Raw genomic sequence first — 17,674 nt, forward strand, 5'->3', positions numbered from 1 at the left:
ATTAATGGGAGGAATAGGGCCCCATTGCTGGTGTCTGTGGAAGGAAAAGTTCAAGTTACTGGCATCAGTGTGAGAAATAGTGCCTCATATCAATGGCAGTAATAGTGCCCCATCTCCAGTACCAGTGGGAGAATTAGTGCCCCATTGTCAGTGCCAGTGGGAGAAATCGGGCCCCATCATCGCTGTCAGTGGGAGTCAAAGTGCCCCATCGTCTGTGTCAGTGGGAGAGATAGTGCCCGATTGTTAGTGGCAGTAGGAGAAATCGGGCCCCATCATCAGTGTCGGTGGGAGAAATAGTAACCTATTGTCAGGGTCAATAGGAGATATAGTTCCTCAAGGGCCAGATAATGGCAAGCAAAGGGCCACATTCAGCACTTATGCAGCAGTTTAGTGATCGCTGCTCTTGAGTTTGCTAGGGGTTCCTTGAGCTGTGACGGATTGATCCCATCTGAAAGCTGGCTATACATGTTTATTTCTATTTTTTTTCAGCCAGTACGCTAAGCAAAGAAAAACTAACATGGTCCTCCATCCACACAAATTAGGTGGATATAGGAATCCATGCGCCAAGTACATTGTATTCTGACAGCAGAACCCTGCACTGTCAGAATACACTGATTAACAGCTGGAGCCGTTGAACAACAAAAGTTTTCCAGCATGTCCCTTTGAAAGAAGTTGATAAATAAGATCAACTTCTGTCGATCGTGGACGGCCACGCATTGATTGCAATTTGGTCGGTCCTTGCTGAACCAGCCAAACTTCCATCAGTGTATGAGCTTTACTGGCCCACTGATGACGTTGGTGCCAGATCTTTGTAGGAAAAAAAGAAAATTTATTGGGGTTTTTCCCAAGACCTCATAAGATTTTGTGAAAAAGCCCATTATTTTTTTTTTTTTCCTTTACACAGATCTTGCAATTTACCTACGAGCATTTCCTGGAAGGCAATGATGACATATACTTTTAACAGAGGATAAAGTACATTTAGGATATCTTCCCTTGAAGGTGTCTATTTAATAACTCAGAGAAAGTTATCTTTAACAGCCAGTAAAAATAGTCAGGTATACATACAACATAGTTAGACTAGCTTCACACTGAGGCGGTTTTCAGGCGTTTTAGCCTCTAAATAATGCCTGAAAACCGCCTCCCATTCATTTCAGTGTGACTTTTCACACTGGGGTGGTGCGCTTGCGGGACATTGGGAAAAGCAGCATCTTTGGGGTGGTTTGGGAGCGCTGTATACAGCGCTTCCAAAATGCCCTGCCCATTGAAATGAATGGGCAGAGTTTCCAAAGCGATTCGGAAGCGCTGCAATACAGGCGTTTTTAACCTCTTCTTCGGCCACTAACTGGAGTTAAAAGCGCTCGCTAGCAGCCAGAAAAGCTCAGCTAAAACGAGTGGCGCTTTAGCGCTAACGCTCGGCGGCCCCAGTGTGAAAGTATCCTTACTAAACATGTTCAGACATATTCCTATTGTGTTTTCAGCTATCTTCACCACACTATCTAAACATAAAGAAAAACACATTTAGAGCAGAACTGAATATAACAACATGCAGAAATACAGAATATGGGGCATGTACCAGTAGTCTTTACCTGGGGAACGAAATCTGTGGTATGGGGTACAAATGTGAGAGAATCAATTTTGGGGTTCCTGGATTATTGCATATGCTATTTAGAGCTGTCCTTAGAATTAGTTTAATGTAAGTTTGTAAATATAAGCTCTTTGTAATTTGCAAAAATATAATGCAAATCAAAAATAGGGATTTTTCCATGAAGAGCGTGTATTCTGTAGCTATATAAGATTGAACTTCGACTTAATTGCAAATCTACAGTAAAGAGTGGCCATGATTAGGTGTTTTTTTGTTTTACCCCCAAGTGGACTTGATATAGTAACACTGCAATCCTTCCTAACCAGCTGGGTATTGTTGTCAAAGTGGCAGTCCTATAACGCGGTAGCATTCTAAATCATCCACTAGTTTATTTGTATACTATTTTTTAATTGAGTTTATCAATAAAATGTTAGAAGCTTTTGAAGAGTAACAGAGGAAAGAGAAAACAGTTAAAGCAACGAGACATAAGACTCGGTTCACAAAGCTTTAACACAAGGATAATGCTGTCTAAGCAATGTGACTTCTGACTGTTACTTTTTTTAAATAAATATACCTATACTTGTTTACTACCTTTGTGAATTGATCATTTAGTCAGATAAAAAAATAGCTGTATACTGAGAATCATTATAGCATATCATTTTAACGATAATAGAACAGCTGTAACCTAGCGCAGTGGATCGGTGTGTCAGAGTGCATTCAAAGCTGTCAATTGGCAACTTACCATTTTAGAAAGTAATCCATAGCTCTCCAGGGCTTTAGATGTAGTGGATACAACGAGGAAGGGTTACTGACAAAAGCTGGCCAAGGGGAGTTCAGATTTAACCACTTCAATACAGGGCACTTATACACCTTCCTGCCCAGACCAATTTTCAGCTTTCAGCGCTGTCACACTTTGAATGACAATTGTGCAGTCATACAGCACTGTATCCCATCTAAATTTGTATCATTTTGTTCCCACAAATAGAGCTTTCTTTTGGTGGTATTTGATCATCTCTGCGTTTTTTATTTTTTGCTAAACAAGTAAAAAAAGATGAAAAATTTTGGAGAAAATAAAAGTTTTGCTTTTGTTTCTGTTATAAAATTTTGTAAATAAGTAAGTTTTCTCTTTCACTGATGGGCACTGATAAGGCAGCACTGATGAGGTGGGCACCAATGAGTGGGCACTTGACGGGCACTGGCGATGGGCACTGATATGCGGCACCGATGGGCACTGGTGGGTGGCACTAATATGCAGCACTGATGGGCATTGATAGGCGGCACTCATGGGTGGCACTGATGGGCACTGATAGGTGACACTGATAGGCACTGAAAGATTGAAAAGATGGGTTCTTATGGGTGGCACTGCTAGGCAGCACTGCTGGGCACTGATAGGCGGCACTGCTGGCCACTGATGGGCACTGATAGGTGGCACTGCTGGGCACTCATGGGCACTGATAGGCGGCACTGATAGGCATCCCTGGTGGCACTGGCAGTGGTAGGCATTGTGAGTGGGCACTGATTGGCAGCTGCCTGGGCATTGATTTGCAGCTGCCTGGGCACAGATTAGTATTTCCCTGGGGGTCTAGGGGGGCGTACCTGGTGGTCTAGTGTGGATGGCCATCCTGGTGGTCCTGGGTGGCATGATGGTGGTCCTGGGCGGGATCCAAGGGGCGGCTGTGCTGATAAACAATCAGCACAGACCCCCCTGTCAGGAGAGCAGCCGATCGGCTCTCCTCTACTCGCGTCTGTCAGACACGAGCGAGGAAAAGCCGATTACCGGCTCTTCCTATTTACATCGTGATCAGCCGTGATTGGACACGGCTGATCACATGGTAAAGAGTCTCCGTCAGAGACTCTTTACCTAGATCGGAGTTGCGGTGTGTCTGACTGACACACCGCAACAACGATCGCCACGATGCGCAACCCCGGGGGCCCGCAGCGCCTTCATATCCTGAGGACATCATATGACGCCCAGTCAGGATATTGAAACTGCTTTGCCGCCGTCATTCTGCTATACGGCATGTGGTAAGTGGTTAAATATATAAAACTTTATATATTTTGACTAAAAGGCAAGTCTTTATTGTATCTGAGCCATACAAGCCACACACCAAAAATTGGTTAAAGTGATTGTAAACCCTCTTTTTTTTTTTTTTAAAATAACAAACATGTCATACTTACCTCCATTGTGCAGTTAGTTTTGCACAATGTGGCCCTGATCCCCCTCTTCTGGGGTCCCCCAACGGTGCTCGCAGCTCCTCCTTGCATCGGTAAACCCCTTAGGAGAAGTGCTCTCCCAGGGGGTTACCTTGCAGGCACGCTCCCGAGTCCAGCATTTGCGTGCATAGACACAGAATGCTGGACTCGGCCCCGCCCCCCAGCACCCGCGTCATTGGATTTGATTGACAGCAGCGGGAACCAATGGCTGCGCTGCTATCAACCTATCCTATCAAGAGCCGAGAACCCCGGGAAGAGAGTTACAGCATGTCTCCACCGAGGGAACGAACAGGCTCAGGTGAGTAAAACGGGGGGGGGGGGGGCTGGGGGGGCCGGTCAGTGTCAGAAGCTTTTTCACCTTAATGCATAGGGTTTACAACCCCTTTAAATTTATTGTGTTGCACAGCTTATATTTTCTCATAGATCTGGAGTTCATAAATTCTTCTATTGCACGTAAGGCTTAATGATATGGCATACTCCCTCATTTGCTAAACAGAGCAATCTAGCTTCAAACTGGAAATCAAGGAAAATCCCACCAATGATTCCTTGGTATATAAGATAGATCAAATTCTGCTAATGGCGGAACTAACACAACATGGAGACAACATTTGGAATCCCTGGAAAAAAAATTAAGACAACTGTAAAGTATTTACAGGCAAATATTGTCCCTTGATTTACCTGAATTTATTTGCGGCCATACTCTTGTAGGTAAACTCCATTTTAAAGAGGGACTTGTATTTTTTTTTTATAATCAAATTTTAATTTTTATTATAGACTTCAACATTTCCATTCAATAATATACATTCCTGTATTCCATATTTTACATTAAGAACACCCAAATAAACCCCTTGCAAGAAAAAACTGAATTATCTTATACCAATTATACTACCTTCCCCCCCCCCCTAAAGAGACAAAACAAAACAGAGAAAAGAAAACAAAAAGAAAAAAAGTAAAATACTCTTCATTTCCCTCCTCCTCCTCTTCCCTCCTCTCAACCATCCCTGGGTTAGATCTAATCCATCCCTTTCCCCTGTACAGTCCTACTATGCCCTTCTGTGTCACACGGAGAAAGAAAGAAAAAAAAAAAAAGGGACTTGTATTTTGACGTGGGTAGTTGATTCTCCTTTTTCTTTTTTTTAAAATTAAGAAAAAAAAATTCTGATTCTGTCAAATGTTTAAAAAAGGTTTAACTATTCTTTATGAAGTGAGAAGAAACTTTGGATTGCAGTAAAAAAAATATTGGTTTGAAGGATTTGTTTATGACTTTGACAATGGTCTCTAAAATTTACAACCAATTTGTTTATCTTGGTACTAAATGCCATTTGTACAAAATGCTTTATTGTAATTCTTGCAATTTTGTGTTTCTAGAAATGTACCTGGAATTTTGAGAATATGTTTCTTCTCTATAGTACTTTGTTTGACATAAGAATATCCACTAGTTTATTTAATCTTTTGATAACCATATTATCATTTTATAGTGACCCTTTCAAGGAATATATAGCTTTTACATTTTTTTTCTTTTTAATTTCTACAGATGTTCTATATATCCACCTTTTTCCACACTTTAAACTATATTTGGCAAAACTTCAGTAACATGAGAAGAAGGCTGGACAGTGAGTTATATAAGGTCAGTTACTGTTTAGTTTTTAGTTTTTAGTTTAAAGCATTTGCATATGCTAAAAAAGATTTACTATTATATTTATTATTATTATTATTATTATTAAGAAAAAGGTTTTTGACTAGATAGTCCTTGTTATAATACGGCACCTCATCCCAATGAATATGGCGAGAGTAAGTTTTATTAAAACTTACTTAGTCCAAGTTACTAGTAAAAAGTAACTTGGACTATGAGAGTACAGTCAATGGGTAGTAAAAAGGGCACAGTGAGGCTGCGCACATTAGACAAGACAGCGAGTATGGGTGCCCTTTTTAATAGCCCTACTGGACCTATGGTCTTTATTCATCAGCTCTTCCATTCAACATTAATGTCAGCCTATCGGGTGCCCTTACATTTCTTCTGTTGTTTTTAGTAAGACATATACTGCCCTTTTACTGCCCCCTGCAGCCTTCTATTTGCGACATGGAGCCTTGAATTCACCCTGGGGGACTGTTATGTTCACCCTATTTGACTCACCGAATTCAGGAAATTAACACAGGTATAACCAACTGTCCCTGAGGAAGCCAATGTTGGCGAAACATGTAGGATCTCAATACCTGTTAACAAAACCTGCCGCCACGCTACAGGCTGGGTCTTGTAATATTGCTGCATAAGCTTGTTTTGTACTTTTCCTTCATTGTATGTTCACACACTTGATGTGTATATTTATTGTATACTCTTTTTAATCTGTTTGTTAATAAAACATTATATTTTTTAATTAACGTGTCAGTATACAATATTCCAATATTTGTTTGGCACCGCTATAATCCCTTTACTCTCCCCCCTACCATTGTCGGCATATTATTATTATACACAAGTTATATAGCGCCAAAAGTTTACGCAGCGCTTTACAATGTAGAGGGGAGACAGCACAATTACAGTACAGTTCAATACAGAAGGGACGGGAGGGCCCTACTTGTAGAGCTTACATTCTAAAGGGAGGGGGTGGTACAAAGGGTAATAGACGCAGGGAATGATTTGTTAACCATGGATCAGTTAGTGAGTATTAGTTTAGCAGCAGCATTCATAATAGACTGATGGGGGGATAGCCTGAGTAAAGGTAGGCCATTAAGGAGAGAGCTGCAGTAGTCAAGGCCGGAAATAATCAAGGAGTGAATAACTTGGGAACCAAGTGTCTCCAAACATCTCCAAGCGTCACCAGATCCCCGCACCTCTGGCCACATGCGGTACTGCACAACCCAGAGGTTTAAATCCTGCTCATCTTGCAAGACAACGCTCGCAAATCGAGTCAGGATTTGAAAAAAAAATCCTTCGTATTGCGTAAACCGCGTTACTCGCAATCCAAGGTTTCACTGTAATGAAATAACACATCAGGAGCTTGTAGTTATAATACTGCTTTTCCAATATGTTACTAATAATGCAGTTTTCATTGTTATCACTGCTATTAATGGTAACTGATAATGCTAGTTAGTGCCTGGTAAACATTTTCCCAGCAAGTATGAAGTGAGGACAGTTTTTGTTTTTTTTCTTATTGTAATAAATATTTTATTGCTGTTTTTCACATTTAGAAAGCAAAGCCATGTTTCCATTCCATTGTTCTGTGACATAGTGTAGAATAGGTAAATTACATGTTTTGAGAGATACTTCTCTTGAACAAACAGAAAAAAGGAGCTGTAGCTCAACATCAGTAGTGCAATGTAATGGAGGTTGAGTACATAAAATAGAATGATGTATATCTGCAAACTATTGTTTTGTTTTATTGTTTAGATGGAGTTGGTAGTTGTAGATGTCCCAGCAGCAACAGTTTTTTTTCCTTGTTAAGAATTATAAGCTGAGTATAACTAACAATAGTTTTTATTTGTTAAGAATTAAAAATTGATTAAACCTAATTGATCATTTTAACTATAACTAAAGCAAAACATTTTTTAGATTTGGAAAGAGTTGGGAACGTACCAGGCACGTGACAGCAGGGGCCAGCACAGAGGCGGGTGGAGACAAAGAGGTGCAGGCACTAGAAAAGAGTAGATGGGTGACAGTTAGGAAGGTTAGAGGGGAAAGTGCCAGGGAGGCTGATCCTGGGCTGGAACATGCCAATAAGTACGCTCCATTGAGTGACATTGGTGAAACCAGTCAGGGACCAGCACTGGTGGAGCTGAGGGACTACCCTAGCTGCCAGGGGAAGAACTCCTCCAGTGAGAATGAGAGGGAAGTGAAGGGGAAGGAAAGACAGATTCTGGTGATAGGGGACTCAATTATTAGAACAGAGAGGGCAATCTGTGATAAAGACCTGAAGCGCCGAACTGCGTGCTGTGGACAGATTACTGGGAGGGGCTGGGGAAGACCCGGCTGTCATGGTGCATGTTGGCACCAATGACAAAGTCAGAGGCAGATTGAGTGTCCTAAAGAACGATTTTAGGGACTTAGTAGCTACATTTTGGGAAAAGGACCTCCAAGAGAGTATTCTCAGAAATACTACCGGTACCTCGAGCCACATCAGAAAAGAAGAGGGAGATTAAGGAAGTAAACAAGTGGCTGAGGAGCTGGTGTAGTAAGGAGGGGTTTGGGTTCCTGGAGAACTGGGCCAACTTCTCAGTCGGTCACCAGTTCCATAGAAGGGACGGACTGCACCTAAATGAGGGTGCAGATCTGCTGGGAGTAAAGATGGCCAAAAAGTTAGAGGGGCTTTTAAACTAGGCGATGGGGGAGGGTCCAGAGGTAGAGCTAGTCAGCGCGGAGCATAGTCCAGAGGGTAGTATTGGGGGCATTAGTGGTAGGTTGACTAAAGCACATAAACCCGAGGTAAGTATAGTAACAAGTCCTATTTGCAATCTCGGAACACCCAATACGAGGACAGTATGCGACCGGTCTAAACTGCATGGCATGTTCATCAATGCCAGGAGCCTGGCGGACAAGATGGGAGAACTAGAGATACTGTTGTACGAGGAGGATTTAGATTTTGTGGGAATTTCAGAGACTTGGTTCAACAGCTCTCATGATTGGCTGGCCTGGCAGGGATATAGAGGGTAAAAAGGGGGGGGGGGGGGTGTTATGCCTGTATGTCAAGAATAATGTACAAGTGAATGTAAGAGGTGACATCACTAAGGGAGCTAGGGAGGAGGTGGAATCCTTATGGGTAGAGCTCCAAAGGGATAAAACTAAGGGGAAAATAATACTGGGAGTATGCTATAAGCCCCCTAACCTGAGGGAGGAGGGGGAGACGGACCTCCTATAACAATTTGGAGTAGCAGCAAGGATGGGAAGTGTCATCATAATGGGGGATTTTAATTATCCAGACATGCGGAAGGAACCGTGCATTCGTCTAAGGCTCGCCAGTTCCTAGATGTCTTGCAGGACAATTTCATGGGTCAGATGGTAGACGCACCAACTAGAAACAAAGCGTTACTAGACCTACTGGTTACCAACAATACAGACCTGATCATGGATGTGGAAATAAGGGGCAATTTAGGAAACAGCGATCACAGGTCAATTAGTTCCAGTATAAATCACACAAATAGGAAACATAAGGGGAATACAAGAATTTCAAAAGAACAAACTTCCCCAAACTATGAACCTTGCTAAAAGATATAAATTGGGATAAAATCTTAGGAACAAAGAACATGGAGGAGAGATGGGTTTGCTTTAAGGGCATTTAGCCAGTGCATCCCATTGGGAAATAAATTTAAAAGAGCAAACATGGCTTAACTCCAATGTAAAAATGCATATAAACGCAAAGGAGAAAGCCTTAAAAAAATACAAGGCTGAGGGATCATCGTCAGCATTCAGACGTTACAAAGAATGCAACAAGAAATGTAAGGGTGCAATTAGGGTGGCTAAGATAGAACACGAAAGACACATAGCGGAGGAGAGCAAAAAAAATCCCAAGAAATTCTTTAAGTGTATAAACCGTAAAAAAAAACGCCGGACAGACCATATTGGCCCCATAAAGAATGAGGAAGGAAATCTGTTTACAAAGGATGGGGAGATGGCGAGGGAATTTCATTTATTCTTCTCCTCGGTCTTCACGAGGGAATCGGGGGGCTTCAGTAACCAAAACTGCAGTTTTTATTTTCATGACACATCACAGGAAGCACCTTCATAGCTAACAGAGGACATAATTAGAAATAGACTTGGAAAACTTAACATTAATAAGTCATCGGGACCGGATGGCTTGCACCCGAGGGCCCTGGGGGAACTCAGTCAAGTAATTGCCAGACTATTGTTCCTAATACTTTTACTGACAGTCTACTGACTGAAATGGTACCAGCTGACTGGAGAAAAGCCAATGTAGCTCCAATATTTATAATAGGGCCAAAATACATCCTTAGGAATTACAGACCAGTTAGCCTAACATCAATAGTATGCAAGCTCTTGGGGGGGATGATAAAGGACTATATACAAGATTTTAGCAATGAAAACTGTATCATTAGCAGTAATCAGCATGGATTCATGAATAATCGTTCTTGCCAATCTATTAACATTCTATGAGGATGTGAGCTGCCATCTAGGTAAAGGAGGCCCGTAGACGTGGTGTATCTGGATTTTGCAAAAGCATTTGACACAGTTCCCCATAAACATTTACTGTACAAATTAATGCCTGTTGGCATGGACCATAGGGTGAGTACATGGTTTGAAAACTGGCTACAAGGGTTCAGAGGGTGGTGATAAATGGGGAGTACTCAGAATGGTCAGGGGTGGAAAGTGGGGTCCCCCAGGGTTCTGTGCTGGGACTAATCCGATTTAATTTGTTCATAAATGACCTGGAGGATGGGGTAAACAGTTCAATCTCTGTATTTGCAGACGATACTAAGCTAAGCAGGGCAATAACTTTTCTGCAAGATGTGGAAACCATGCCAGAAGATCTGAACAAATTAATGGGGTGGGCAACTACATGGCAAATGAGGTTTAATGTGTAAACTCACTTGGGGGAGACCTGGGGGTCCTAGTAGATGATAGGCACAGCAAGGGCATACAATGCCAAGCTGCTGCTAACAAAGCAAACAGAATATTGGCATGTATTAAAAAGGGGATTAACTCAAGAGATAAAGTGATAATTCTCCCATTATACAAGACTCTGGTCCGGCCTCACCTGGAGTATGCTGTCCAGTTATGGGCACCAGTCCTCAGGAAGGATGTACTGGAAATGGAGCGAGTACAGAGAAGGGCAACAAAGCTAATAAGGGGACTGGAGGGTATTAGTTATGAAGAAAGGTTGCAAGCACTGAACTTATTCTCTCTGGAGAAGAGGGGATATGATTTTAATTTACAAATACCATACTGGTGACCCCACAATAGGGATTATACTTTTCAGTGGAAGAGAGTTTAATAAGATGAGTGGCCAGTCATTAAGATTAGGAGAAAAGAGGTTTAACCTTAGACTGCGTAGAAGGTTCTTTACTGTAAGAGCGGGAAGGATGTGGAATTCACTTCCATTCACTCGATTCATTCTCTTACTGTCCTGATCACCAATGTCACCAGGAATGAAAGTAAGGGTAAATCCAAAATGTTAGTTTGCCACCAGAACAGGAATAGTGGGGAAATCTTTCAGTAGGGCTACTTGTTCCCATGACATCTGTCTAAAGCTTGTCACACTCATACATAAATTAGATTATTTTTGTTCAGCCTGTAGGCTGAATGAAAATGATCTAACAGATTGTCCCATCCATGCTTTATTGTATACTGACAACCACAGCCAGTGCCTGTCAGAATACCCAAATACTGCATTTGATTGGATGCAGCTGCTGTTTAGCTGTCAATTTTCTGTCCGGCTGATTTATTCTTTCACTTAAAGGATGTCGGACAGGAGGTGGCCGACCAGGCTACGCAGGTAGCGACTCTCAGACGGTTCCTCAGGGACCAGAAGAAATTTGAATATTGTGCATCCAGGTTAAGATGGGGCTTTTAACACATTGGAAAGATATCCTCTAACTTCTGGTTAAGTAAATAGGGCAAGAAATTGATGGGCATCTACCCAGTGAGACACAGATAACCAAATAAAAAACACAGCAGTTTTAAACCGTACCTACTCTAGCCAAAGTTTTTTTTTTTGTTTTGTTTTTTGTGATAATGGAATCATGTATTGGCTTGTTTATATGTAACTATAGAGCCTTAGTTGATGATTAAGCTTGAATAATATGCAGAAGAGGATTTACCAAAAATGGCACACAGGCAATGCAGAAGAAAAGCATATAATATTATTATATATTGTTGCAACCTATATCTTTAGGCCTGGTTCATACCTATGCATTTTTTAGTGCATTTTCAGTTTTGTAGAAGCACACTACAGTCCATTTAACATGGTTTCCTATTGGTCATATCCACATCCATGCATTTTCTGGAAAGGGCCAGGGACTTTTTCTGGTTTTTGGTTCCATAGACTTCAATGGATCAGAAACATGTATTTAAAAACGCAAAATGCACCTGGAATAAGCAAACTGCAACCTGCATAGGTGTGAACCATGTTAAATGTACTGTAGTGTGTTTCAGCAAAACTGAAAACGCACAAAAAAATGCATAGGTGTGAATCAGGCCTTAAAAAAAATGGTAGTCACATAGATATGTAGGCTGCTATTGCTGACCTTTGCTTTTAAAATGTCAGTTTGCCATGCTGATCAGTTGACATTTGCATTTTCTGAAATAGTGACCCAAAACAAATATGAGAATAAGGAGTTTTGACTCTGATCTACATGCTGCATATTTGTTTCTGATCAGTAACCTAAATCACAGAAGCTGGGAGCAGTGGCAACTTCAGGGCCCATTTGAACCACCCAAAAGCATAAAGTGCGCTACCGCATGGCAGTTAAACGTGAAGAAGTTTGTGCATAAACATGTTAAGGCAGCCCATATATTTTGGTTCACATCTGTGCAGTGTGAAGCAGATATGTTGTGGCTAGGTGCATTGTGGTAGCATTTAAAATGAATGGCAATGCAATGCACCATGGTTACCCTTGTGGGTAAGCATGCACAATAAAATGCATGTTTTTTTTTTTTTCCAAATATAATTTTTATTAATTTCCAAGTAAGGGCAAAGCCCAAATATCACAGCATTAACATTCAAACAGATGAGGTTGTAATCACTTATCAGCAGATCACAATGAATCGAGATGTACAACAAACAATTATTTTGTGCATTGAAAAGACTTCAAATAAAATTTGCGGTTAGCTTGTACATTAATGCCTCCTGTACTATCGGTGACTGAGGTAAAGTTGCTATTTAAGGAGACGGGGCTGCCCATTCTTCTTTTCCATTTTTCTTTAAATAATAACAAACACAGAAAAAGGGAGAAAAAGAGATAGAGTGAGAATAGCTAGAAAAGGGGGGGTGGGCTAAAAAAGGGGGGGGGTGAGGAGTGGGGATGGGGGTTAGGGAGATGGGTATGACAATGGCTCAGGTTGGTAAAGTCAGTTAGCTATGTGATGCTATTGAGAGGTTTGTCTCGAAGAGGGCTTCCCCTCATCCGAGAGTACACATGTTCCAGAGACCCCAGGTTTTCGTGTAAGTCTCACGTTTATTTTGCACTGTCAGAATCAAATCCTCCATCCTAGTTATATCCTCCACTTTCTTCAGCCAGTTCGTTGTGGTTGGTGGATATTGTTTCCAGAGAAGAGGGATGTAGGATTTAGCAGCGTTTAGCAAGTGGCGTAGAACGGACTTTTTATAGGTTTTAGCCAGGATAGTCGATACATGTAGCAGAAAGAAAGCTGGGTCATTAGGAATCTTGAAGTCTGTGAATTTCTGAGAGACGGTATGGATAGCCATCCAGAAATCTGTCAGTTTAGGGCAGGCCCAGAAGATATGTAAGCTTATCCCTCTGTCCCCCCTGGCATCGCCAACAGCGGTCTGATGTGTCAAGGAAGATTGTATGTAGTCAACTGGGTGTTAGGTACCATCTAGTTAGTATTTTGGTGTATAATGATGATTTGAGGGAGAATCTGATCACATTTTGTTTTTTGTGATGTAGTGAAAGTGCGGTGAAGATCCGTTTCCCATCTTGCTAGACAGGGTAGATGTGGTTGTTCCGAAGGGGTGTAAAAATTTTACCACACGGTACCGTAATACAAAAGCCTGGCACCCGCAGCTGTCAGAATTTCCAAATAGTGATTGTAGTCACTGTTTGGGTTGCAATTTTCCGTCCGACCTATTTCGTTTTTTAAATCGAAGTTTGTCGAGCTGTGTGGTGCTGCCAGGGCCACTCACAATTCAAATTTCTGATTCAGTGGGAATTGACCAAAATGTATGGCCAACTTTAGTTCTGGTGTTGCAAGTATAATGATGTATACAGAAATGTGGTAATGTGCTGTTTAATATTTCATGTTCAGTGGTCAAAGACACATATACATTTATCACACATCCATTGTAACCTGGCCATATACGAAAGGAATTTTGGCTTAAAAAATACAAAAATCAGTCGCAGTATGGCCAACTTCACCAGCTTTGTTAGATAACGCCATCCACATTTCAAAATTTCCTAGAAAACTTTTGCTGGGGATAGTGCGCCCTGTTTACTTTACATTAGTACTTACTCCTATTACTGAAAAATGCACTTGAACTGTAGCACATCCCTAGAGTGAGGTTAAGGAGAGATGGCATTGATTGATGGACCAAACTGACAACATGGCTTCAAGAAAAAAGTAATATTTCACAGCTGCTGTTAGTCTGATCATTTTGTCCTATAATAAATTCACCTTCAAAAGAACCTTTTGCTTTTCACCGATACGTTCCCTGGAGGCATTCACTGCTGACATAATATTAGGTACTTTTGACTCCTGTTTGTCTGTTCAAAGAATAACCCAGAGTAACTAATACAAAACCTTTGTCCAAGACCTAGGATGGTATACATTCAATGAACATTACTCACTTGGTGTCAAGGTCAGGTAAAAGTGAGTCCTTGAGTTTAGGGCAGCAAAGGAATGGAAAATCTCGTCTTCCTATATTTGTCTGCTGGTGAGCTTTAATGGAAAAATACAACAAAAAGTGACACTTTTCTTTTTTTTCCCAATGTAGATGTCAGAAAGAGAGTGCTGCTTTGGAAGAATAACAACAGTTCTATCCAGGTAAAAAAAAGAAAGCATACTATTTTTGTGTCTATCATGTCACCTTAGGGCTCATGCACACTGGATATTTAGCCCCGATGTGTGGAAATTTAGTGTTTTAGGTGCGGGTGGAGGGCACAGTTTTTCCATCCTCATTGCCGGCATCCTGTCAAACTCCATGAGAGACAACTGCTGCAACTGTACGGGGCTGGGCAATGCACCTAGCAATACTTACTTTTAGGGCAGTGTGCACCCAGAGCCATATGGGTTCTGAGCATTTATCCCTGGGCTCACATTGCCCTAAATATTAATACCTTTGGGTACCCTGTCCAGCTGCAACCGCTGTTATGCCGCGTACACACGAGCGGACTGTCCGGCAGAAGAGGTCTGACGGAACGATTTTGTCGGACATTCCGATTGTGTGTGGGCTTCATTGGACCTTCACCTGACCTTTTCTGTCGAAAATTCCGACGGACCTAAAAATAGAACATGTTTCAAATCTTTCCGACGGACTCGAGTCCGATCAAAAAATCAGTTCGTCTGTATGCTAGTCCGACGGACAAAAAAGGACGCAAGGGCAGCTATTGGCTACTGGCTATGAACTTCCTTATTCTAGTCCGGTCGCACGTCATCACATTTGAAATGATCGGACTTTGATGTGATCATGTGTAGGCAAGTTTGTTTCGTTGGAACTCCGACGCAATTCCGTCAGAACTCCGTTGAAAAGTCCTTCGGAGTTCAGGCATTAGTCTCTCCCAGAGTTTCACAGGCTGTTGGCAACGGGGCTGGTCAGTACACATGTGCCCTCCGACTGTAGCTAAACATTGGAGCCTCATGCACCTGGGCTAAACACCTAGTGTGCACAGATCCTTAAAAGTAATAAGTGCATAAGACTATACAGACTCCAGGCACAACCACCTAGAGCTTCCCCTTAGCAGTATTTATACTGTGTTTTTTTTTTTTTAATACTTACATTTTTACAAAGTTTTGTAGCCGGTTACATGATGCACAGGGTCCCTTTTTCTCTTTAGTCTTAACCTGGCGATGGGCAGTTGCCAGTAACATAATGAGCAGTGCTGATGTGATGACACCAGCGCCAGTTTCTGCAACATGAAATGGTTAATGCAAGCCAATGTGGTGACACCCTTCACCCACAATATGCCACTGTTCCCTTTCATGGGCAGTTGGGACTGTATGTAAATTTTAAGAAAAATAAAAATGTTAAATAAAGAGGTTTTCACATACTGAATGCTATCGTTGCATGCATTTATTATATACATATGGTTATAACAATGCAGTATTTTGTCCTTTAAATGCCGCTACTACTATGACACACAGGCAAGATGTTTTTTTTTGGCTTGTGATTAGAAAAATTCATTATTTTAGGGAAACCTGCATATGTTTTACAAACTGCTTAACATTTTTAGGATGTTGCTATGTAGTAAATACCTATCTACCACACTTGGCATATTATCTGCTTCTTACACATTTGTATATTTAATTTGAAGATATAAATGAGTCTGACGTACTTTACATTGAACTTTTTTTGCTCAAAATATTGTGTGAATATTCAATTTATTTAGCCAATACCGAGGAAATCAAAATCCTGTTATCTTTAAATATCCAATCATGTGCTGATGCTTTTCACTTACTTGGATAATTGAAGTATTTATGCAATTTTGGTACATAAAGCTTCTCAGCGCCTTCATGCAAAGTAGCCCAGCACAGTATAAATGATGCCAAAATGAGTACAGTGCCAAAAAATGAAACTAGGATTTACAGGTATATGTATTTGAAGACTGTGGTGGCATCTGAAAATTAATGGAGCACTTCTCTAGGTTACAGAATTTTTGAATTTTTAGTTAGCATGTCCCCCCCAAAAACATTTTTTTCATAAGAATAGTACTAAAACAAAAATATGGCACTTCTACAGAGCGTTTTTTTCTTGTTTTTTTTTTTTTTTTTTTTTTACTGCAACACCCTCTTTATATTTGTTATTTCAATCTAGTTCTCTTTTCTTATATTCTTAGTTGACAATGTATTTGTTTGTGTATGATATGACATCTAAAGATAAAAATTAAGCATGCTTTGAATATTTAAAGAAAACACAGGTTTACCATGTCTCACTTCCTTTTAGTAAATCATATACCTTTGTCTAAAAATATCTGCTTGTACTGCCTCTTTAATAATTCAGTTCCATTTATTTTAGTGCTGTTCCTTTCTTGTTCACTTTCCCCATCCTGAGCATTGGGAATAGCTATCATTGCTATGAGAACAGCAGTCACAGGTAAATACAATATGTTGTAAGAAATCATGTATATGTGTTGAATGTGAACAATACCCCACTGTCACTCCAGAACAGTGATGTGCACAAAATGCTCTAATGCATGCATGTAGACAGGAAGTTGCTAAAGGATGGAGAAGATCAACAGACCCGAGCAAGGGTATGTATTGTCTACATTTGTTTGGTTTTAGATAATTTCATAGTTTGGAAGGTTGAATAAAGACACTAGTCCATCCAGTTTAACCTGTGTGGGTGTATGTGTGTTTGTGTCGATAATCATTTCCCATATCCCTGTATATTGTTGTTTACTAAAATATATGTCCAAGAGTGTTTTAAAACTATCAATACTTACTGCTGATACCACCGATTGTGGAAGAGAGTTCTATATCCTTATCGCCCTGACAGTGAAAACCCTCCTACGCAGCTTAAGGTTAACCGCTTCTCCTCCAATCTCATTGTGTGGCCCATGTCTTCTTACAGGGTTAAAACTCATGTCAGTTTATTTTTTATTGCCTGTGTTTTTTGGGTTGTCGATCTTACGAGCGACCCGGCAGAAGCACCAGAAGGCGGCGGGAGGGGGGATGTTCGCTCCTGCCGCCTATAAGAACGATCAAGAGGCTGAACAGCAGCTATGATTGCTCTTACGGTGAAGGGAATCGTTGGCGGAAAAAATGATATCTGAATGATGCCTGATTTCCCCACTGAAAGACCAGGACGTCATATGACGGCCAGCCGTTGGCAAGTGGTTAAGTGAAGTTACACTTTAAGTTATTGTCCATCTTTCCTCTGCTAATCCTATAGGCCCAACCCTTGCAAAGTCCTGTGTTTTTTCTATCCTATGCATGAGCTGCTTTAATCAGTGGAGTTAATAGGTTGAAGGCTTGTTGCACTCTGATGCTGGAGGACTCCTGCTGCATATTGATGTTCCTGTCCACTTGGTTGGTGG

General features: G+C 41.1%; 1 protein-coding gene across 3 annotated transcripts in view; it reads left to right on the top strand.

Annotated features, from left to right (window-relative positions):
- TMEM116 (transmembrane protein 116) overlaps positions 1 to 17,674 on the top strand; it is a 96,707-nt gene that overhangs the window by 70,457 nt on the left and 8,576 nt on the right. For all 3 annotated transcript variants that reach the window (XM_073626043.1, XM_073626053.1, XM_073626060.1), the window contains 3 exons: positions 5,331 to 5,423; positions 14,416 to 14,465; positions 16,654 to 16,731. In XM_073626043.1, coding sequence (XP_073482144.1) covers positions 5,331 to 5,423; positions 14,416 to 14,465; positions 16,654 to 16,731 — 221 coding nt within the window. The remainder of the gene's footprint in view (positions 1 to 5,330; positions 5,424 to 14,415; positions 14,466 to 16,653; positions 16,732 to 17,674) is intronic.

This window comes from Aquarana catesbeiana, linkage group LG01, assembly GCF_042186555.1.
Source record: "Aquarana catesbeiana isolate 2022-GZ linkage group LG01, ASM4218655v1, whole genome shotgun sequence".
Classification (NCBI taxonomy): Eukaryota; Metazoa; Chordata; class Amphibia; order Anura; family Ranidae; genus Aquarana; species Aquarana catesbeiana.